Genomic DNA, 20887 nt, shown 5'->3' with positions numbered 1-20887 from the left:
TACCTCCAGGTGAAGGCAGAACGATAATGGCCTAGTTTACCTACTGGAATACGAGAAAATGCACCCCATAGGTCAGTTATGGTGAGCAGTTCACTGTCGGTAGCACATGGGGTCAGGAACAGCAGGGTGCTGCTCAGAGGAACTGGACAAAACTCCATTCTCTGCCATCGGTTGTCTCACAGGTAAAATGGGTGTTATAGGGACGAGTAGGGGGGATAATGAGGCCCTGAGTTTCTAGAGTATTCTTTTGTTTCTAGAGTATTCTTTAATTCTGGGAAGAGGTTTTTTTTGTTGTTTTTCCTTTGGGGAGAGGTCTTGAGGGATCTGTTGATGGGAGGTGCTATGCATCCTGCCAAAATCAGCCAAGCATTTTGCCCATAAAGAGCACGGCAGTAGGAACAAATGACCGGTGTCCCGACTCTGCCACAGTGCCATCAGACACAAGTATAAGAAACATGCCAGGGGGTCCTGTATTTACCCGGGTTGGGTACCTTTGGGTAAGTCAGTCCATTTAGTGAGAAATGCACATGAGAAGCCACCGCAGTTTTAAACACAGAACTGGCTGGGTCCCAGAAAGGGGGGGTCCCCCAAAGCACTGTGATTTCTGGGGGCCCGTTTCTCAGAGGTTTTTCTCTAGAGCAGACAAATTCGTCAGCAGCGCAGCTCTGACCGAGCAGTCCAGTTCTGAAAAGGCGACCCCTCCGCCAGGACAGGGCCTGGAGCGCCTCACACAGCGCGCGGAGCTTGAAATCCGGGGAAAACTTACCCTCCAGCCTTGGGTCCGCGACCGCAACGGGCTCCGCGGGCTCCAGGGGCGCCCGCACCTGTCTGCGCAGCCGCTCGCAGCCCGTGGGGGGTCCGCAGGCCAGCTAGTCCCGTGAACCCTAAAAGTCACTTTACCAGCACACATGGGTTTCTTCGGAATAGTAGACTTGCAGCCCGGGCCCAGCGAGCTGCGGCAAAAGCAGAGGAGGAGGCTGGCAGCCTTGGACCGTGGGAGAGAAGCAGGAGTCAGGGTGCTGGGGTTGCTCCCGGCCGGAGCTGCAGGGCGGTGGACTTACCGGAGGAGACGCAGCGCACAGGGCTCGGGTCCCTGCGTCCCCGCGGGGCGCGCTCGGGCTGGGTCTGCGACCGACGCGGCGACGACCGGGGTCCAGCGGGGGTCCCGCTGCAGCCCCCACTCCTGGCGAGCGCCCCCTCTGTTAGCTTTCACTCTCCGATCACCGAAGACTTGAGCAAAAGTCTGACTCCGCCTCCTTTGACTAGCCCGCCGCCTCCAGACCGGAAGTGCCCTGCCCGCCGCACCTCCAGGCCCGCCCCGCCCCGCCCCTCCCGATGACGTAGTTCCGGCGCGTCCGCTTTAGCGGTGCTGCGGGGTCGCGACGCAGTGACGCCGCGGGCGGGGATGGTGGTGGCGGGAGCGGGCGTTGCTGTCTCGTCGCGGGGCGAGGTCTCGGGGACTTTGCCTGCCGCCCCCCCACACTCCCTCCTCCGGCGGCGCGGAGCCCCGGCCGTCCCTCTCGGGACGCCGACAGAGCGTGCAAAGCGGGCCACGTCCACCGTGTACGGCCCTCGCGCAGTCTCCTCAGCATTGTCCTACTAACGTGACCCCCTAAAGGGTGAGGGCTCGTGGGTGGGACAAGGGGCGAGCTGGCGCTCTGCAGGCTACCGCGGCGGCGGGGTGGCGGTGGGCACGGGGAGGGCAAGAACCTGAAAGTGCCAGTGAGCCTCCGGGTGTCGGTTTCGGGGTCGCCCGGCATTCAGCCCCGTCTGATCCGCTCCCACGCCCTGCTTTTCAGAGGCCGGAGTGCAGCCCGGCTGGGGCGCTTTCCCACCGCCTAGGGGCCTGGAACTGAGAAGGGGTGGGCATGGCCAGCGTCCCCCAGCTGTTCGACGACCTGTGCGAGGCCCTCCTGCCGGCCGCGAAGGCTCACCTGGGCCAGCACGGCGTGAGCCGGAAGAGGGCAAAGCAGAGCCTCAAGAGGGTGGCCTACAATGCTCTTTTCACGAATCTTTTTCAAGATGAGACTCATAAACTGCAGGCTGATCTCTCGAAACTCCCAGTGAAGAACAAGATCTTCATGCTGTCCTTCGACTTGAGAGTGGGTGGTCTCGGCCCTGAGGCTGACCGTTTGGAGGAGCTTGTGGAGGAGCTCCTGGCAGCCCCTTGCTGTCCGCTGGTGGAGGTGGGGTCTGTTTTGGACCTCCTGGTCCAGCTGGCAGGGAGTGGCCCCCCTCAGGTGCCGCAGCGCAAGCGGGACTACTTCTTTAACAACAAGCATGTGGGGAGAAGCGTGCCCTACAGTGGCTACGACTGCTGTGACCTGAGTGTGTTTGAGATGGACGTTCAGTCTTTGATCTCCAGAGAGGAGTACTTATGTCAGGACATGATCCAGAAGGCGCTTCAGGTGATGGAGGCGGCCCCAGGCAGTGGCCTGCCCACCGTGGGGCTCTTCTCATACGGGGACCCTTGGGGTGACAGGTTTGAGAGAGACACCCGGGTCTCGCTTTTCGGCGCCCTTGTGCACAGCCGCACTTACGACATGGATGTCCGACTGGACCTGCCCCCGATGCCGGACAGTGCAGACCTCTCTGGATTGGCCATTAAGGTAGGGTGTTTGCTTTCCTGCACCCAGCTCCCCGGCAGCTGGAAATGCCTCCTTTGACCTTCCCTTGGTCTTGGTAGGATAGCGCTTGAGTCCCTGTCACTTGGTAGCTGAGCCGTGGTGAGAGGGCTACTGGAGTGGGCTTCACCTGGGTGGGCAAGGACCCCACTGCCCACCTGCAGACCAAAGCGGCGTGCTGCTTTTCACCTTCTAACCGGGCGTGTGGTCAGGTCACTTACTCTGCTCTCTAGGGTTGCTGTTTACCTTTAATTACAAGGAAGTAACAAGTTCGGCCACATATCAAGTACTCAGCAACCACGTGCAGTAGTGTTTGTTCGTGCTGTGTGTGCAGTTTTGTGCACTTTCTTCCACCTATAACGTGGGATACTTCCTATCCTAGTAAATCATTGTTGGCCTTTGTGTTTTACAGCTTTATAAATGTTGCTGAAACATTTCAGTGCTATCAGTACTCACTCCCTTACTACAAAAAATTCTCGCTATAACATTTTGGTGTGCATAAATTTTTATTATGATTTTTTTTATTTTTAAAGGGTTTATTTATTAATTTGAGAGAGAGAGAGCGAGAGTGTGCGTACGAGTGGGGGGGAGTGGGAGAGGGAGAAGCAGGCTCCACGCTGAGCAGGGAGCCCGACATGGGGCTTGATCCCAGTACCCTGGGATCATGACCTGAGCCGAAGGCAGACACCAAACCAACTGAGCCGCCCCGGTGTCCGTACTATGATTTCTTTTATGCTGGGTTCCCCAAAATGGAATTTGCACATCAGAAGCATTTCACAATAAATTCGGTTGTAAGTTATATTGACACTTACATGTTCTCTGCAACTGGAAATTGATGATCTTAATCCCTTAAGTGACTTGGTGGGTGTGAAAACATTGTGTAGTAGGTACGTGCTCGGGAAAAGTAGAGGAAACGTTCTGCTGGGTGTTTCTCGTAACGAGTAATGGGAGTGTGTGGAGAAGTCCTGGAATTCTGACCACACTTGGGTGAAATTTAACTCCAAAGCCATATGTGATGTTTCCTTCTTTCCTGTGGTCTCCAGGTTCCTCAGAGTGTGGATCAGTCCGACGATGAAGGGTTCCAGTCAGCATCTAATTTGACTCCTGACTCCCAGTCTGAACCAGGCATGACTCCGGACATCGACCTGTGGGATGCTGTGCTCACCTACGAGGCCAGCAAACGGAGGTGCTGGGAGCAAGTTGGATGGTATGTGAGCCTTTGCCACTAAACGCACCCCCCCCTCCACCATGTGTGCATGTGACCTTTACTCGGGAGAGCTTAGGCAGTTGTTGGTAGAGCAGCTGTGGTGGGATTAGGTGCCCGGAAGTTTCAGTCAGGTTACTGTGTGGCCTGGCCTGGGTCCTGGGAGGTGAGACAGACACCGAGGGGAAGGACTTGCAGGCTTCAAGGAGGTTCCCCAGTTCCAGTAATTTCTGCAAGTCAGAGTCAGTTGGCAGCTGAGTTATGTGCTTCCCGTGAGGCTCCCAGTCAGAGCTGTCGAGGGCAGCCTGGCGGGCTGTGTAGTCAGGGCCAGGGCACAGGTGCTGGTGAGGGAACGGTCTCTGGGTCCACTGGTCTTCACATCGAGGACTGACAGTGGTGCTCTCTGGCCGACAAGTTCCAGTCATAGCAGTGCTGCCCTGACCGGTGCCAGCATCTCGTCCCCTGGGCTCATCTGGGTCCAGAGGCCTCTGCACTCAGGACTTCTCAGAGTCTGTAAAGCTCTGGTGTCCGTGAAAACCTCCCAGAATGGGGACAGAAGACACACATTTCCTGGTATTTGTTCCTGGGACCCTCTTGTCCGATCTCATCTGCTGGCAATTCTGTGGAATATCGCCTTAGGGAGCATGGGATGGAAGGGGCAGAGTTAGCAGGAGTGCGGTGCCTTCTGATGCAGTGCCTGGGCCCCAGCAGGGTCTTCTGAGGATGGGCACGTGTCGGGGTGTGGACAGTTAAGTGCCGGTTGTGTTTGGGCACCGCTCCTGCTGGTGAGGTCATCTGCCCCCCGCAGTGGATTCCTCCAATTCCCTGCTTCCCTCAGCACCACCGGTGGGGGCTTCCTTGTCTGTCCTGTCCCGAAACTTCCTGTCTTGTGTGCACAGAGTAGGCTTAGCTATCCCACTTGCTTCTAGTGCCTCACATGTCTCAAAAGTGGGCCAACAAATTAGCACTTTCTTTTGTCAATATTTGCTTAGTGGTATTTCATTCATTAGTTCCTACTTTTTAGGTCACTGTTTAGGAGATATGATTGGTCACCAGGTCTCTGTCCTTGCCCCTGTTCTGCTGAGCGCAGTTAATCTCCTTGGTGTCCCCTGAAGGCCACTGACCTTAGAGCTCCAGCAGCGAGGAGTGCCGCAGCAGTCTTCCCTGAGCTCCCAGGACGCGAACCCATGCCTGGCAGTGCGCACGCGGTGGCTTCTTTAGGGGGACCCTCAGGCGGGCTTGGGCCCCAGACTCACCTTCTCCAGTCATCCTCCTCTGCCCGTCCTGGTGTGAACCTGATCCCACTGACTGCTGACCCCTGAGGCCTTTTGGTCTAGTTCATTGGGCAAATCTTTCAAACTTGTTTCAGTTTAAATCCCGCCACCTGCCAGTTTCCCAGCATGAGCTCTGGCTCGGGGGCAGCTAAGGAAGCCGCTGCCCTCCAGAAGCAGAGCCGCCTGTGTGCCCGCAGCCCTGGGACTGTCAGCTCTGTCCTCTGACACCCTGGAGGACCCCTCCCCCGTGCTTCACCCCGAGTACCCGCGTGGGTCTGAAGGCTGCCCTCCTCTGCCGTGTCTCTGTGGTGGCCCCCATTCTGGGGGCAGTGGTTTCATTATGTTGACAGCCGAGTTCTCTGTGGGGACAAGAGGAATTTGGTGTTTTCCTTCATGGGCTTTTCTGCCTGAGCTCAGAATCCCCAAAGGGGGCACACATGGCCACGGAGGTGCTGGCGTCGACCCTGAAAGGGGGGCAGGACGGCACCTGTCCTGAGCGACTCCCTGGAGAAGGCGCAGAAGGACCTTGAAACTCAAGAGGTCTTTTCTCACGCTCTTCTCTCCCCGAGGGAGTGAGGGCAGATGTCCGTGGTCTGGCCACAGCCCACCTGTAGACCTGGACGCCTCAGGACTGGCCTCTCTGCTTCCTCCTGCCCCTCCTGCAGCCTCCACACAGCTGATGCTACCTTCCGGGGACAGAACCCAGAGCACATCATTGCTCTGCCTGCCACCCTTGATGACTGCCCCTGGTCTGGATTGAGGGCCTCCCTGCACCCCCCAGCTCCACTCACACTGACCCGTTTTCTTGCTGCTCCCAGGGCCTCTTGGAGCCCTCCCTGGCCCTGGGGTCCAAGTCGGTGCTTCCTCGTTTCTTCCGTCTATAGTGCTTGCCCCCGGGAGGCTGGGCTTGTCCGCCTCGCTGTTCCCCCTGCGCTCAGGTACTTGCCGAATGAGGAGAAGAATGATTGATGAGCGTTGTCAATTTAAAAGGATTGATTTTCTTTTTACTTATTTGCGAGAGAGGGACACCTGGGTGGCTCAGTCGGTTAAGGGACTGCCTTCCACTCAGGTCATGAGCCCAGGGTCAGGTTCTCTGCTCAGTGGGGAGTCCTTCTCCCTCTCTTTCTCTCTGCTGCTCCCCCTGCTTTCGTTCTCTCTCTCAAATAAATAAATAAAATCTTTAAAAAAAAAAAAAGATTTTTACTTTCGAGAGAGAACATGAGCAGGGGGAGGGGCAGATATTTTGGGGGGGCCAAGATCCTGTAGTTCTTTGTGCCTTCCCAGGGGGGAAGTGCGCTGCCCGAGCTAAATGGGGGTCCACCTGCTGGGTGGGTCTGGTCCTGCTGGGGTTGCCCTGACCGGGAGCTCCCCCTGCTGGCCTCCTGGCACCATTGTCATCATCTCTGTGTTCGGTTCGCAGGAGTCGCAAAACGTACATAGCATAAAATGCACTGTCATGCTCCTTTTATTTATTTATTTATTTATTTATTTTTATTTTTTATTTAAAAGATTTTTTACTTATTTGACAGAGAGAGAGAGACAGCCCAGCGAGAGAGGGAACACAAGCAGGGGGAGTGGGAGAGGAAGAAGCAGGCTCCCAGCGGAGGAGGGAGCCCGACGCGGGGCTTGATCCCAGGACTCCGGGATCACGCCCTGAGCCGCAGGCAGACGCCTAACGACTGAGCCACCCGGGCGCCCTTGTCATGCTCCTTTTAAGCATACAGTTTTGTGTATGGCTTATTTAACTTAGTATAACGTCTTCGAGGTTCACCCATGTTGTAGCAGCCGTTACAGTGTCCATTCCGAGCCTGAATCATACTTCACTTTATGGACAGGTGACATTTTGTTTATCCATTCATCTGTCCGTGGACACCTGGGCTGTTTCCACCTTTGGGCTGTTGTGAATAATGCTGCCGTGGACGTTGTGCTTATTTTTAACATAAAGACTGTTGCGATGGTCGTCCCGAGGACCAGCATGTGCCCCTGGGCACCACGTGGGTGGGGGCACGTGCTGCTGCTTCTGGTCTTAGTCCCTCTCTCCCCTGCCTTTTGTTCATGCAGCTGAGGTGTACGTGTTGCTCCGTCCACTCAGTGCCCCGTCCTCTGTCTCCCACACAGCCCCCCTGGCCACAGAGAGGAGCCCTACCTCACGGAGGCCGGGAGGGACACCTTCGACAGGTTCTGCCGGCTCTGCCACGGGGAGCTGCAGGTGCTGGGCGGGGGTCTGCTGCAGGCCCCACAGCCGGTCCTGGTGAAGGAGTGTGAGCTGGTGAAAGATGCGCTGAACGTCCTGATTGGGGTCGTGTCTACCACATTTTCCCTCTGCCAGGTAAGCAAGTGCTGGCATGTGGGGATGGCACCAACACCGTGTTGTCAGTCTGCCGTCTGCCTGGCACTTTACAGGGTAGACAGGAGCCCGTGCAGTAACAGGTGGCCTCAGATGCCAGCCTCTGAGTGGGGGGAGGGAGAGCGTGGGCTGGGAAGCTGGCTCCGTGGACTGTCCAGAGGCCATGGCCATGGTCGTCTTGTTTCAGTTCTAGAAAGTCTTTGTTTATGAACATCCTTTTAAAACTGAACAAAAGTGAGATGTTTATCGCAATTGGTGAAACAGTGGAGCGTGCCCACCATTTCCATGCCCATCTTCAAGAGGTGCTGAGGGGCCCTCTGAGCCTTCCCTGTGCTCGGACAGGGTGCACACTCAGCCCCCACCCCCCAAGGAGCACCTGCCTTGTAGGAAGGGGCCCTGCAGCTCGGGGACTGTCGCTGGCTTTACCCACTGTTGCTGTGGGCTTGTCTCCTTGCCAGTGGGCGGGAGCTTGCTCATTTGGGACAGAAGCTGCAGTTTAGCCACCTTTTGCCTCTTGCTGGGCACTCAGAATATTTACAAGCCTGAAGCCTCGTGCACACCGTTCTGCAGCCTTCTTTGGTGTCGGCGTCCCGCCTCTCTGCGTCTTAAATGTTCTTACATAGTGGCTGTTCTCGAACTTGCCTGTGTGCTCGACGCATGTCCTGGGGTCGCCCTGGAGACATGCTCTCCAGCAGACTCCTCAGTGAGTGCGTGATGCAGGGACTGCTGCGAGGGCCACGTCGGGAAACTTTCTAGCATGCCATTTTTATGGCCTTACTATGGAAGCAACCCCTCCTCTTTTTTTTTTTCATTTTGGTAAAATATACATAAGTTAAAATTTACCATCTTAGCCACTTTTTTTTTTTTAAGATTTATTTATCTATTTAGAGTGTGTGTGGTTGCATGCGAGCTGAAGGGGGGCGCAGAGGGAGCGACTCCTCACCGAGCGCGGAGCCCTCTGCAAGGCTAGGTCTCACGATCCTGAGACCAGGACCGGAGCTGAAATCAAGAGTCAGATGCCTAACTGACTGTGCCACCCAGGCGCCCCCCACTTTTTTTTAACCACTTTTAAGTGTACTATTTCGCGGCATTAATTCCATGCCCAGTGTTGTGTGAGCATCATCAGTATTTCCAGAATTTTTCATCTTCCCAACCTGAACTTCCCAAACTCTGTCTCCATCACGCACTCTCCCCCCAGGCCCCTCCCCGGCCCCGCCGTCTGCTCTCTGTCCCCTAGTCTGACCGCTGCAGCTGCCTCCTCGGAGTGGAACGTCCTTCCGTGTCTGGCTTACGTCACTCAGCCCAGTGTCGGCAGGGCTCCCCCAGGTCGGGGCAGGTGTCAGCAGCTCCTTCCTCTCTCAGGCAGAGGATTACTTCGTGTATGTGTGTACCACGTTTTATTCATGCATCCATCTGTGTGTGGATACGTGGGTTGGTCATTGTGAGTGTGTGTGTGCAAGAGTTTGAGTCCCTGCTTTCAGTTCTTTCAAGTACATACCTAGGAGTTCAGGTGTTGGGCCCTTTGATCCACGTATGTGTAGCTTTTGGAAGAACCAACGAACCGTTTTCCACGGCAGCTGCACCGCTGTGCCTTCTTTCCTGCGTCCTACGAGGGTTCCGATTTCTCTGCACCCTCTCTCACACTTGCTGTGTTATTTGTTTTAAGGTAACTGTCCTAATGGGAGTGAAGTGGTGTCTCATAGTTTTGATTTGCATTTTCATAGTGACTAATGATAGTGAACATCTTTTTAAGTGCTCATAGACCATTTGTATATCTTTCTTGCAGAAATGTCTATTTGCGTTCTACCCATTTTTGAGTTGAATTGTTGAGTTGTAGCAGTTCTTTATATATTCTGGGTATTAATCCCTTGTCAGATTCATGATTTGCTAGTATTTTCTCCTATTCTGTAGGTTGTCTTTTCATTTTTCTTATAGTTTTCTTGGAAGCATGCAAGTTTTTAATTTTCATGAAGTCCAGTTTATTTGTATTTTGTGGCCTGTACCTTTGGTGTCATATGTGAGAAACTGCCAGATCCGGGGTCATGAAGACTTGCCTCTCTGTTCACCTAAGAGGTCCTTGGTTTTAGTTCTTAAGTTGAGGTGTTTGATCTACTTTGAGTGAATTTTTTTTTTTTTAAGTAATCTCTGCATCCAGCGTGGGTGGGGCTTGAACTCAGGACCTGAGACCATGAGTCGCACGCTCTACTGACTGAGCCAGCCAGGAGCACCCCATACTTTGAGTTAATTTTTGTATATGGTGTGAGAGGAGGATCCAGCTTAAATCTTTTCCTTTTGGACATCCAATTTTCTGAGCACTGTTGGTTGAAAAGACTGTCCTTTCCCCACTGAGTAGTTTTGGGACCCTTATTGAAAATTGCCCGTATATGTGACGGTTTATCTCTGGGTTTCCTCTGTTGTTCATTGGGTTTAGATGTCTGTCTTTAAAGATTTTTTGGTTCTTTTTTTTTTTTTTTTTTAAGATTTTATTTATTTATTTGACAGAGAGAGACAGCCAGCGAGAGGGAACACAAGCAGGGGGAGTGGGAGAGGGAGAAGCAGGCTCCCAGCAGAGCAGGGAGCCCGATGTGGGGCTCGATCCCAGAACCCTGGGATCATCACCTGAGCCGAAGGCAGACGCTTAATGGTTGAGCCACCAGGCGCCCCAATTTTGGTTCTTTTTTTTTAAGATATATTTATTTGAGAGAGAGCCCATGAGCAGGAGGAGGGGCAGAGGAGAGGCAGTGAATCCCAGGGAGACTCCCCGCTGAACATAGAGCCTGACAACACAGGGCTCAGTCCTACGACCCTGGGGTCATGACCTGAGCCGAAGTCAAGTGTCCAGTGTTTAACCGACAGAGCCTCCTGGGCACCCCTTAAGTGCTATTTTAAGCAGAAATGGTGCAAGCAGATGTTCGTGCCTCTGTTGTGCTAGGGAAACCCTTTCAGTCTTTTACCGTGGAGCGTGGCGCTAGCTGGGGGCTTGTCGTGCTGCGGGGGCTCCCTGTATGTCCTAACTGAGTGCATGTGTTTACTGTGGAAGTATGTTGGAATTTGTGAAATGTTTTCTTTGCCCCAATTCAGATAATCCTGTTTTTTCTTCATTCTATTAATGTGGTTTATTACATTGATTTTTCTTTTCACTTCTCCAGCGAGTGTGTATCATTAGCTAAGCCATGATTCAGGACCCCAGGTTGGGGATCACAGGCACACAGGTGCCCCTTCACCCCCTGGGAGTAGGATGGAGGACAGAGGAGAGGTCAGTGGAGCCAGTTCAGATCTTCCCAGGAAATGTGCCTTCTGCCCCGCAGTTGTCCCAGGCTGACTCCCAGGATGTGGGGCAGTGGGACTTGTAGGGCGCTGGTGCCATTCGCGAACGGAGACGTCTCCCCTGTTAGCAGTCATGTAGATAGTTCTCCAGCTGCTCCTGGTCTGGTTCTGGATGGGGAGGCTGTCCACAGGGGCAGTCTGGTAGTTCTTGATTTTGGTCTTGATGTCTTCTGCCATGGTGCTGCCTTTAGCCTTGCAGCGGCCAGTGGGACCCTTAGCAGAGCCTGCCTCGATGGACTTTTGTATGCCAAACCCCTCTTTTTCATATGCTGCTGGATTTGATTTGTTAGTATTTTCTTTTTCAGATTTATTTATTTATTGGGGAGGGGGGCGGAAGGGGAGAGGTAGAGAATCTCAAGCAGACTCCATGCCCAGCACGGAGCCCCATGGGGGGCTCCATCCCACGACCCTGAGATCACGTTTATCAAAGATTTTTACATTTATGTTCATAAGGGATGTTGTCATGTAGTGTTTCCTCCTTATAGTGTCTTTATCTTCTTTGGGAATCAGGGCAGTACTGGCGTCTTAGAATTAGGAAGTATTCTCTCCGTTTCCGGGTTTTGGAAGAGTTTGAGAACAATTGATGTTAGTTCTTTAATTGTTTGGTAGAATTCACTGGTAATGCCATCTGGTCCTGAGCTTTTCTTTGGTGGGAGATTTTTTTTTTTTTTTTAAGTTTTCTTTAAATTGCAGTAAAATACACAAAACATTTACCATCTTAACCTGCTGGGAGGTATTGTGTCTGTCGGAGCCTGTTGATAGAGATGCTATTGGTTGGGACGCCTGGGGCTGGTTCGTTGGCCTTCCCTGCCCGCTGTGCCAGAGGCGCGGCGGGCTGGCCTTCGCGGCTCCCCCATGACTGATGACACACCTCAGCTGCAGCATGTGTTCCCTCCTTTGGACACGTTCCTGCGAGTCGAGTGATCAGATGTGATGACAAGCACTTCAGGTGTTCTGCGCGCACTTCTCGGGCAGGGTGGGGGCGGCGTGTCTTCCGCGCCCTCACCCGCAGCTGCCTTGACGGGTTCGACGTGTGCTCTTTCTCAGTGTGGTCCGTGAAAAGCGATCCCTTGTTTCTGTGTGTGTGTGTTTTTATTCCCAGGGTGGGGTGGTCGGGGGTGCTTTGTGACCCCCTTCTCTTGTTTGTGTCTCAGTTTGGGGCATCCAGTCTTGGGGACAGTCTGCGCTGTGCTGAGAGGGCGGAAGGGGCAACGCTACCATGTTGGGCTCTGGGTGCCTGACTCCGGAGCCTCTCCTCTGCCCTGTCCAGCCAGCTCAGACCTTCGTGGTGAGGCGGGGTGTCCACGTGTCTGGAGCCTCCCCTGAGGGCATCAGCAGCCTCCTCTCAGAGGTGGCCGAGTGCGGGACACACTACACACGCTTGAGCCGCTTCTCTCTGCAGCCGGTGCTGGACTCCTCCTGCAGCAAGGGCCTCGTGTTCCAGGTACGGCCCTCAGCCTCGCGACTGTCCCAGACCTGCCCGACAGCCTCAGAGTTCTTCCCCAGGACACTGAGCGCAAGCCTTTTTCCCTAGCAATGTCGAAAAGCTGACAGTCACTCTTTAGGAACGGGGTCCCCAGGGATGATGTGGTAGTTCTGCTGTCCCTTCACTGCAGACCTGGGCAGCCATGTTTAGGCCGTGGGATAGAGGTGTGGCCAGCATTTGGGAGCCCCGGCAGTATGGGGTGGACATGTGCTGCCTGTTCCCTTCTGGGTCCTCAGGGAGTTGCACAGCGACCGACAGTGTCCTCCTCCCTTATTTGTGGCACTGAAGTTTTTGGACCCGGGGCTGAGCCAGCTCTTCTGGAGAATCTTACAGTCGGCCCATATGCTGGGTAGAGCCCCCCTGGGACAGCAGGTGTGGGGCCTGCTGAGAGGGGCAGGCATCCAGATGGAGCGGGGCATTTTGGGAGAACTGAGAGAAGAGCAGCCGGAAGGCTGAGCAGAGGAGGCAGGATGCTGGGGCCCAGCGGGGGCTGGGCTGCACGGGTTCCTTCACTTGGTGGCCCAGTGGCAGTGCTGTTCGGTGATCTGATGAGGTTGAGGTTTGAGACGGTGCAGGCCGGGCCCGTGGAGGCAAGGAAGCTGACGAAGGTGGGAGGGACCGCCATCCGGGTCATGGGATGTGGCTGGTGGGTGGACTGACTTTTGTTCCGGAGTGTTCCGTACAAACCTCCTGTGAACACGGGAGCTGGGCTAGGGCCCCACTGCTGTTGTGCAGCCCAGGACACATGTGTTGCCAAGAGCCCGATGGTTTGAGCAGCCGGAGACCCTCTCAGAGTTGGCACCTGCATGCGGAGCCTGGCTTCCCCTTCCAGAACTCCCCCCTGGGACCCGCAGTTCCCAGTTTCCTGGTGTAGCTGGCCTGGGCGCTGGGATGCCGTGAAGGGTCCTTGCCTCCAGCTAGGCTGGGGTGCCTGGGCATGACCCATAGATGCCCATTCCTTGGAAGATGGAGCCCGAGGGTTGGGGGATGGGAGCCAAGCCTTTTCCCCTAGCTCCAGCGTATCCTTCAAGTTCTGAGCTCAGCGGCCGTGTCCCTGTGCCCGGCTGCCCTCCTCCCTGCCTCCTTGCCCGACAGGCCTTCACCAGTGGCCTGAGGAAGTACCTGCAGTATTACCGCGCTTGCGTCCTCTCCACTCCACCCACCCTGAGCCTCCTCACCATTGGGTTTCTCTTCAAGAAACTGGGCCGGCAGCTCAGGTGAGCCTCGGCGTGGCGGCCGAGTGTGGGGGCCATATGGGGGCAGGCGTGGGACTTGCTGGGCCACGAGAGGCTTGTGAGAACAGCAGCCCTTGCCCCTGACGGGCTTCCCGGGTGCTGTGTGCTGTGTGTCTGTTGGTGGCTTACTGTGGCAGGCCCTGTCTAGGGTTGGGGGCTCCTGCATGAAGGGCACACGGGGTCCCCAGAGACCTGGGCCCTGGCGCTCACGGGCCAGTTCGTAAACACCAGGCAGAGCGGTGTGGCAGGTGCCCTCTGGAGAAGGGAGCATGAGGGCCTGGGGACGCTGGGGAGGAGGGTTCAGTGGGAGAGGAAACCTTGCGGGCAGAAGGGCTGGAGGTGGGGTGCAGTGAGGGCGGCGGGAGTCTGGGGGCGCCTCGAGGGTGCTGGGGCAGGGGCACTGTGCTGCCATGTGGACGTAGACTGCAGCAGGGCAGAGAGGGCGAGGGGTCTGGGTGGGGTCTGGGCGGTCATCCAGGCCAGAGGTGGTGTCCCTCGGCGTGAGGTGGCGGGGTGCTGCAGGTGCAGGGGAGGGTCATGGACTCAGGGTGGTTCTGAGTCCTGTCCGAGCCTGAGAGGGGGGTGGAGATGCACAGGGTGCGCGGGGGGGGGGGCAGGCGGGAAGCTCGGAACTGGAGTCCTTGACTTCCGGGTGCCTTTAAAGCTGGAGCCTGAAGGTGGGCAGAAGTGGGCCCGGGGGACATTTGGCTCTGGTGTCGCCCGACCTGGGCGCTCTGTCTGCTCACCTGGGCTCACGCGACCTCTGCGTCTAGGTACCTGGCCGAGCTCTGTGGCGTTGGCACAGCACTCCCAGGTAGCAGCGGCGGAGAACCCGAGACTGCATTCCCCACCGTGAGTTCTGGGCTCTTCCTGAGTGTCGCCCCGGTGGTGGGGCTGCTGCCGGGCGTCGGCCCAGCGCTGTGCGCACTGAAGCCCCTGTCCGTGCTGTCTCCAGGGGGTGAAGCTACTGTCCTACCTGTACCAGGAGGCTCTGGATAACTGCAGCAACGAGCACTACCCGGTGCTGCTGTCCCTGCTGAAGACCAGCTGTGAGCCCTACACGAGGTGGGGTCCGCGCAGTCCTCTCGTCACACATCTGCTGAGGCCGGGGGTTGTGCGGGAGGAGGGGGCAGCGCCGCTGGGCTTGGACGTGGGCACGTGGGGTGGACCCCCCCCCCATGGCCACATGCCCCTCACGGCTGGCTTGGGCACCCTGGCAGGTTCATCCACGACTGGGTGTACAGTGGGGTCTTCAGAGACGTTTATGGCGAATTCATGATCCAGGTGAACCATGAGTACCTGGGCTTCCGAGGTAGGTGACTGCTGGTTGCTAGGCTGGGCCTCTGCCATCAGGTGGGTCGGGGCCTGTGCTCGACCCCAGCCAGCCATGTGTCCTGTCCCCCATTCAGATAAGTTTTACTGGACCCACGGCTACGTGCTCATTTCCAAAGAGGTGGAGGCCTGCGTCCCCGTGTTCCTGAAGCACATCGCTCACGATGTGTACGTCTGCGGGAAGACCATCAATTTGTTGAAACTCTGCTGCCCCCGGGTGAGGCGGGCCCGCCCTCCTGCCCCTTCTTGTCCCGCCGCTGTTCCCTGTCCCCTGAGACCTGGCCATCTGTCCTTAGTTTGTGGTGACCTCTCATTTTCCCCTGAGTGTCACAAGCAGCTCCATTGAGTCCCTGGGAGCTTGACTATGACAGAATGAAAAGCAAAGGCATTCCCGAGGCCAAGGGGCAGTGGGCTTGTTCCATCCCTCCCCGTGGGAAACTGCCCCAGTGGGACAGGTATGGGCCGCATCCACAGGAACACGCACCCAGGCTGCTTTAGGGAGTCGTGTTCCTGAGGCTCGGAGGGTCGCCAGGCTCCAAAGAGCAACCTCTTCATCCGTGGGGTGAAGCCCTGTGTGAGGAGGGGCTGCTGCTTTCTGAGCAGGGAGGCAGGTGGGCTGCCCAGGACGGGGCTGGGGAGGGGCCAGGAGGCTCAGCCCATGGCTGGTGGGGTCCCTCCTGTGCTGGGCTGAGAACAGACGGGAGCTGCCAGGACGTGGGGAGGGGGCAGATGCTGGTGAGCTCTTGGCTGGGGCTCCCTGGGGAGGGGGCAGAGCAGGGGGTTGGCCAGCAGTGGGGCGGGGTCTGTTCTGTCCGGGCTGACCTCAGGGCGTGGATGCCCGTGCCTGTAGCCCACGCTCCTGCCGTGGCGGAAGCTGAGGAGGGGTCTTCACAGCCTCTGGAGGGTCGTTGGGAGGCGGCTCTGGCCTGGGCAGAGACCCCACACAACCTGTCTGGGATGTCCTGGGAGCCGTGCCCCTCGGGTGAATGAACGTTTCTGAGAAAGGGAGCTGTCCCCATGGGTCACCAGGAGCAGAAGCGGAGGTGGGCACAGGTCTGCGTGTCACTGGCTCACTGTAGGTTTTCTTTCTTGGTAGCATTACCTCTACTGGTCTGATGTCCCTGTCCCCCGGATCTCGGTGATTTTCTCCCCTGAGGAGTTGAAGGAGGTCGAGAGGGACTGTGCCATTTACGTGGGGCGGATGGAGCGGGTGGCACGCCACAGCTCCATCAGCAAGGAGGAGAAGGTGCGGGGTGCTGTGGGGCTGGGGTCTTCCCTTGCACCTCCCTCCCCTCGAAGGGTCTTGGGCTGATGGGGAGGCTGCCCCTGATGTTCTCTGTCTGGGTGGGGGACATCCGGGCAGGGGCTCTGTCCTCTCTTCTCTGGAGCTGGCTGGGCGATAGACGGACCCAGTCCTGGGCAGCAGGACCAGAGGTTCCTGCACTCGGTGCCTCTGTGAGCTCCTCTCCTGCTCGGAAGGGGCTGAGGTACCCGGAGCGGAGCTTTGAATGTTTTGTGTACCTAGGGAGGGGTTTGATAGGAAGCCCTTTCGGCCTGGCCCCCGGGGCAGACCTCAGAGAACAAGCAGGGGTGGAGGCGGGGAGAGGGCCGTCCCTCCATCCCTATGGGGGAAGCCTGCCCTGAGCTCCTGGTCCCCTCCAGGGTGGGTGTGTGCAGGCATGGGGGCTCGCCCCGGATTGCTTGGAGGGGGTGTTGACTGCCTAGCCTTGAGCCAGGGTGCTGCCCCTGGAGGGGCCTGCATGGGGTCCGAGCAGCCCCGCTCTCAGGCCGTCGTAGAGGAGGGGATAGAGAATTCGGATGTGTTTACACACAGTCTTTTTCAGGAATTACGAATGGAAATTGCAAAGCAAGAATTGATTGTCCAGGCCCGGGAAGCAGCGTCCAGAGTCCTGCGAGCGCTCAGTGGTACGTGCGGCTCGGGTTGCCCTCTGTGGTTCCGGGGCCACCTGCTGCCGGCTCCTCATCACACCGCCCCCTCCCGTCTCCATGCAGATCGGCAGACGTCGGAGCGCAGGGCCTTGGATGCCCGCAAGCGAGAGCAGTTTCAGAGGCTGAAGGAGCAGTTCGTGAAGGACCAGGAGGTAGGCGGTGCGGCCGTGGGTGGGCGCGGGCTCGTGGAGTCGCCTCTGACCTGCACGACCGTGTGCCGTGCTGTGTAGCGGCGCCGGGCGGCCAGGCAGGAGGCTCTGGATGGCGACTTCAGCTACGCGCGAGAACTCCACGACAGGGAGAGGAGGCTGAGGGCCCTGGAGGAGCAGCTGGAGAGGAAGGCGAGGTAGGCGGCCGCGGCGGGGCGGTCACTCTGGGCTGACCCTCCTGGCGTGATCTTGTGATGGTCGTCTTTTTATTTTGAAGATTTTCAAGTGTGAGTTAAGGTAGGAAGAGTAGGGGTCTGAACCCCAACGTGCACCTGGGCGGAGTGCCTCTGGCTGTTCTGCTGCGCTCAGGTGTGTCCGCCTGTGCTCAGGGCGTCTTCTCGTGGTTGGTTAGTGTGGATTGGAATCCAGACAAGGTGTGCACACTGGGTTTGCCTCTCCCGCTACTCTGTCTCTTTGTTTCTGCTAGGTGTAACAGTTCCTCTGCCTTTACCTATTTTTAAAGCTGTGATCAGCCCGACAGCTGGACAGACGGGAGCATTTGTCCAGCCCAGCGGCCGAGAGCCTATCTCGTTGTGGTGCCCTTGTCCTGCCCTCCCTACCTCTCCCGTAAGCTGGCAGCAGAGCCGGTGTCTCCCAGGGGCACCTTTGTGGGGGGACTGTCTCTTCCTGCCTGTTCTCTCTCTCGGGGTCGCAGTCGTCCTGACCTTAGGTGCTGTTCATGGAGAGCGTGTCTTGTGTGTGCTTGTGCGTGCCCGTGTGCACATGTATGCGCCTCTGTGCACATGTGGGCTTGTGCACGCGTGGGGGTAGATGTTGCCGTGTCGTTTATAGGAGACAGCGAGGTGTAGGGGGTGTTGTCCCTGGTCTGGGGCAGCCAAATGGGAATTAGCCAGTCCAGGTCTGACCCAGTGCCCTGCTAGAGGAAGGACCAAAATCTCCGGGAGTAACGTGCGGGGAGAGCTGCCAGGAGCAGATGCCACGTTTGTGTTGCACTCTGTGTACCCTTTTGCATCTCTCTCTAGTTCTCTGGAGTTTGCACCAGCAGAACAGGAAGGTGCCTCTCATGCGGGGGGCCTGGCAACCCCGGGCCTCCTGCCTGTCCTCTTGCTTCGGGCCCTGCAGGGGCTCATTCTGTTATTTGCTTAGCAGAAGTCTGCTGAGCCCTGGCTAGGTGCCTGCCCACCGGGGTCCCAGTCCGGGGAGCAGAAAGACCTGCCCGGTGAGGCCCCTGCAGGTGCCGTGGGGGCCCCACGGGGACCAGCTGCTGGCCTGGGAAGGTGCCGAGGGCCCCTGCCCTGGAGAGGCATCCTAGCCCACAGGACACCAGCTGGACGGTGGTGGGCGACTGTGGCAGCTGGGTCTCTCTGGGCGTGGCTTTAGGCAGGCGCTAGTTGACCACTACAGCAAGCTGTCCGCAGAAGCAGCTCGTCGAGAGCAGAAGGCCCTGTGGAAACTCCAGAGGCACCGACTGGCAAGTGCACGGCTACGTCTCCTCGTCGAAGATCAGCAGCACATTCAGGTATCACCATAGTTTCCGATGGGAGCTCTTCCCCTGGGCTCCGGGGTCTCAGAGCCCCCGAGAGTACACGCAGACCTGGGTTCTGGGAGAGGGTTGGTAACTCAGTGCTCAGGGACGTCGTGACGGGGAGGAGGCCATGCCGCCCTCAGTGCTCTCTCTAGGCCCAGGCCCTTCTCGCCTCGGTGCTGTGGCCCGTGTGGGCAGTTGGGGCTGTGGCTTCCATGTGTGCTGGGTGAGGGTGTGGGGGCTCTGGGTTGGATTGTGCGGGGCTAGGCGTTCACCGCTGCTGCCTGAATTTCAGGGGATGCTGAAGGACGTGTCCGAGGGGAAGGCCCCGGAGCCACCGGCCGTCCTCCCTGCTGCCGGCTCCCAGGTGAGGGGCTGGGGCCCAGGTCTACACCGCCCTGGGAGCACAGCGGCTGCGGGGTCTGGCTTGTCCCGGCGGCTCCCCACTTGATGAGCTTTGGTGCTGGTTGCAGAACTGAGCTTGGGGGACCAACACCCACTTGTGTTTCAGGCTCCGTCTCCGGGCCCCGAGCACCCCGCTGGAGGCTGCAGCCATGATGCTGGGTATGCAGAGCAGCAGCACGTGGCTGCCTGGGGTGGTCCGAATGCAGAGGAGCCGCGGCAGCTCAGGCCTCCAGCTGCAGGGGCCTGTGGCTCGGGGCCAGGAGCTGAGCCACAGCCGGGGCTGGTGGACGGGCCGGGGCCGTTCTCTGAGGGCCTCAGCATCCAAGACTTCCTGCCCGCAGCCCGGGAGGCCGAGCCGCCTACACACACTGGCGCGGCCCCTGTCCTGGAGGAGGCGCTGCAGACCATTGGCTCAGACCTGCCTCCCTCGGCTCCATCTGAAGCAACGGGCCCAGGGCCTTCTGGGCCACAGGAGTATGATTTCAGAACGATCCTGAGGCCAGCTATAGCCCCCTTGGCTTCCCCAGGGTCCCAGCAGACTGTAGGAGGCAGCTTGAGGAATGGGGGGCAGCAGCTATGGGGGGACAGTGTCACACAGCCAGAGGACACAGGTGCCTCTGATAGGCAGGTGGCTCTGCCTCATCCCCAAACCCCCGCGCACACCCTCCCCCAGGATGGGAGTAGCCAGGCCGTGGGGCAGCTCCTCCGGCAGGCGTCAGAGGGCAGCGTTCCCACAGGGGGCTGTGTTTCCGGGATAGCCCTCTCCCGGCCACGGTGGAACGTTCACGGACACGTGTCTGACGCCAGCATCAAGGTGGGGGAGAACGTGTGGGATGTGGCCCCCTCCCGGCCACGGTGGAACGTCCACGGACACGTGTCTGACGCCAGCATCAAGGTGGGGGAGAACGTGTGGGATGTGGCCCCCTCCCGGCCACGGTGGAATGTCCACGGACACGTGTCTCAGTCCTGCGTGGTACTGGGTGCAGTCTCTGGGGAAAGCCAGCCCAATACACCCAGGCCCTGCCAGAGCCCTCCCAACCACGTGTCCCAGCCAGGCCTCAGCCTGGGAGCACAGAGCCCTGTCTGGGAGCAGGAGCCACGGCTGCCTGCAGAGATGGCCTCAGACAGCTCCTGTGCTCAAGTGGCTGGCTCCAGTAGTGGGGAGGCAAGTGGCCTCCAGGCTCCGCCGTCTGCAGTGGCTGCATCTGGGGATCTAGGAGATAGTAACCCCAAGGAGCCAGGTCAGTGGGGCCCCTACAGCTGTCCTATCACTGGAGGCGTGTGGGCGAGGAGTCTGTGGCCCCGGGGACTTGGGAGGTACCGCACTGCAGGAGGCACTTGACCCTCATACCCCCTCCTGCCCCACTTGTGTTGCTCAGGACCAGAGACGAGTGGGGACACTGAGGACCTCTCTCCAAGTCGCCCTCCGCACTCTCAGGTGAGGGCAGATGTGCTTAGGGGTCTGGCTGCGCATGGGCACTGAGGGCTTTGGGCCTCCAGGATGGGGCAGCGCGTCGGGGATCCCACCCACCCTTTCCTTCCTAGGAAGGAGCAGCGGCCCCGGGCAGCCCCAGCCTGGGTGAGGGGGAGGCTGCGGCCCAGCGCTGGGGTCAGGAGCAGGCCTACCTGGCCGGTCTGGCAGAGCAGTACCGCCTGGAGCAGTACCCGGACAGCTATGAGGCCATGTGTGAGTGGCCAGCCGTGGCGGCGGGCAGGCGGGAGCCCGGCCAGTGTGTCTCCGCCACTTAACGGCGGTCTGCCGTCCTGCAGCGGAGCCTCCTGTCGCCCACCTGCTACACCACGGGCTTCCCCGGGCCTTCGCCCTCCCGGAGGACCCCCGGGTCCGGTCAGACGCAGATGAGACCGCGGTGCAGCTGAGCGAGCTGCTGCCCCTACCTGTGCTCATGAAGCACTCCATTACTGCCCCCCTCGCCGCACAGTGAGTGCCCAGCCCGCGGCCCCCACCCCCCTCGCCGCACAGTGAGTGCCCAGCCCGCGGCCCCCCACC

At 58.3% G+C, this 20887-nt stretch overlaps 1 protein-coding gene and 1 pseudogene across 11 annotated transcripts in view; one reads left to right on the top strand and one right to left on the bottom strand.

The window, feature by feature from the left end:
- Nucleotides 1–1396: 1396 nt before the first annotated feature.
- Nucleotides 1397–20887, top strand: part of TUBGCP6 (tubulin gamma complex associated protein 6) — a 22691-nt gene continuing 3200 nt past the window's right edge. For 10 of the 11 annotated variants that reach the window (XR_004620948.1, XR_004620947.1, XM_034644255.1 and 7 more), the window contains exons 1-20: nucleotides 1397–1619; nucleotides 1800–2609; nucleotides 3668–3831; nucleotides 7221–7431; nucleotides 12047–12220; nucleotides 13358–13479; nucleotides 14271–14349; nucleotides 14453–14562; nucleotides 14718–14809; nucleotides 14907–15046; nucleotides 15926–16075; nucleotides 16674–16755; nucleotides 16843–16931; nucleotides 17010–17125; nucleotides 18330–18468; nucleotides 18770–18841; nucleotides 18986–20120; nucleotides 20259–20317; nucleotides 20425–20566; nucleotides 20650–20818. Coding sequence is in view for 9 of the 11 variants with exons in the window: in XM_034644255.1 (XP_034500146.1) it covers nucleotides 1869–2609; nucleotides 3668–3831; nucleotides 7221–7431; nucleotides 12047–12220; nucleotides 13358–13479; nucleotides 14271–14349; nucleotides 14453–14562; nucleotides 14718–14809; nucleotides 14907–15046; nucleotides 15926–16075; nucleotides 16674–16755; nucleotides 16843–16931; nucleotides 17010–17125; nucleotides 18330–18468; nucleotides 18770–18841; nucleotides 18986–20120; nucleotides 20259–20317; nucleotides 20425–20566; nucleotides 20650–20818 (3986 nt within the window). In the remaining 2 variants the exon portion in view is untranslated. Of the gene's footprint in view, nucleotides 2610–3667; nucleotides 3832–7220; nucleotides 7432–12046; nucleotides 12221–13357; nucleotides 13480–14270; nucleotides 14350–14452; nucleotides 14563–14717; nucleotides 14810–14906; nucleotides 15047–15925; nucleotides 16076–16673; nucleotides 16756–16842; nucleotides 16932–17009; nucleotides 17126–18329; nucleotides 18469–18769; nucleotides 18842–18985; nucleotides 20121–20258; nucleotides 20318–20424; nucleotides 20567–20649; nucleotides 20819–20887 lie in introns of all 11 variants that reach the window. The other variant, XM_034644253.1, reaches the window with a different exon arrangement.
- On the bottom strand, nucleotides 10721–11246 carry LOC117796430 (annotated as a pseudogene).

Source organism: Ailuropoda melanoleuca, chromosome 15, assembly GCF_002007445.2.
Source record: "Ailuropoda melanoleuca isolate Jingjing chromosome 15, ASM200744v2, whole genome shotgun sequence".
Lineage (NCBI taxonomy): Eukaryota > Metazoa > Chordata > Mammalia > Carnivora > Ursidae > Ailuropoda > Ailuropoda melanoleuca.
The sequence above is the reverse complement of the archived record's forward strand: the minus strand, read 5'-3'. Positions and strand labels throughout refer to the sequence as shown.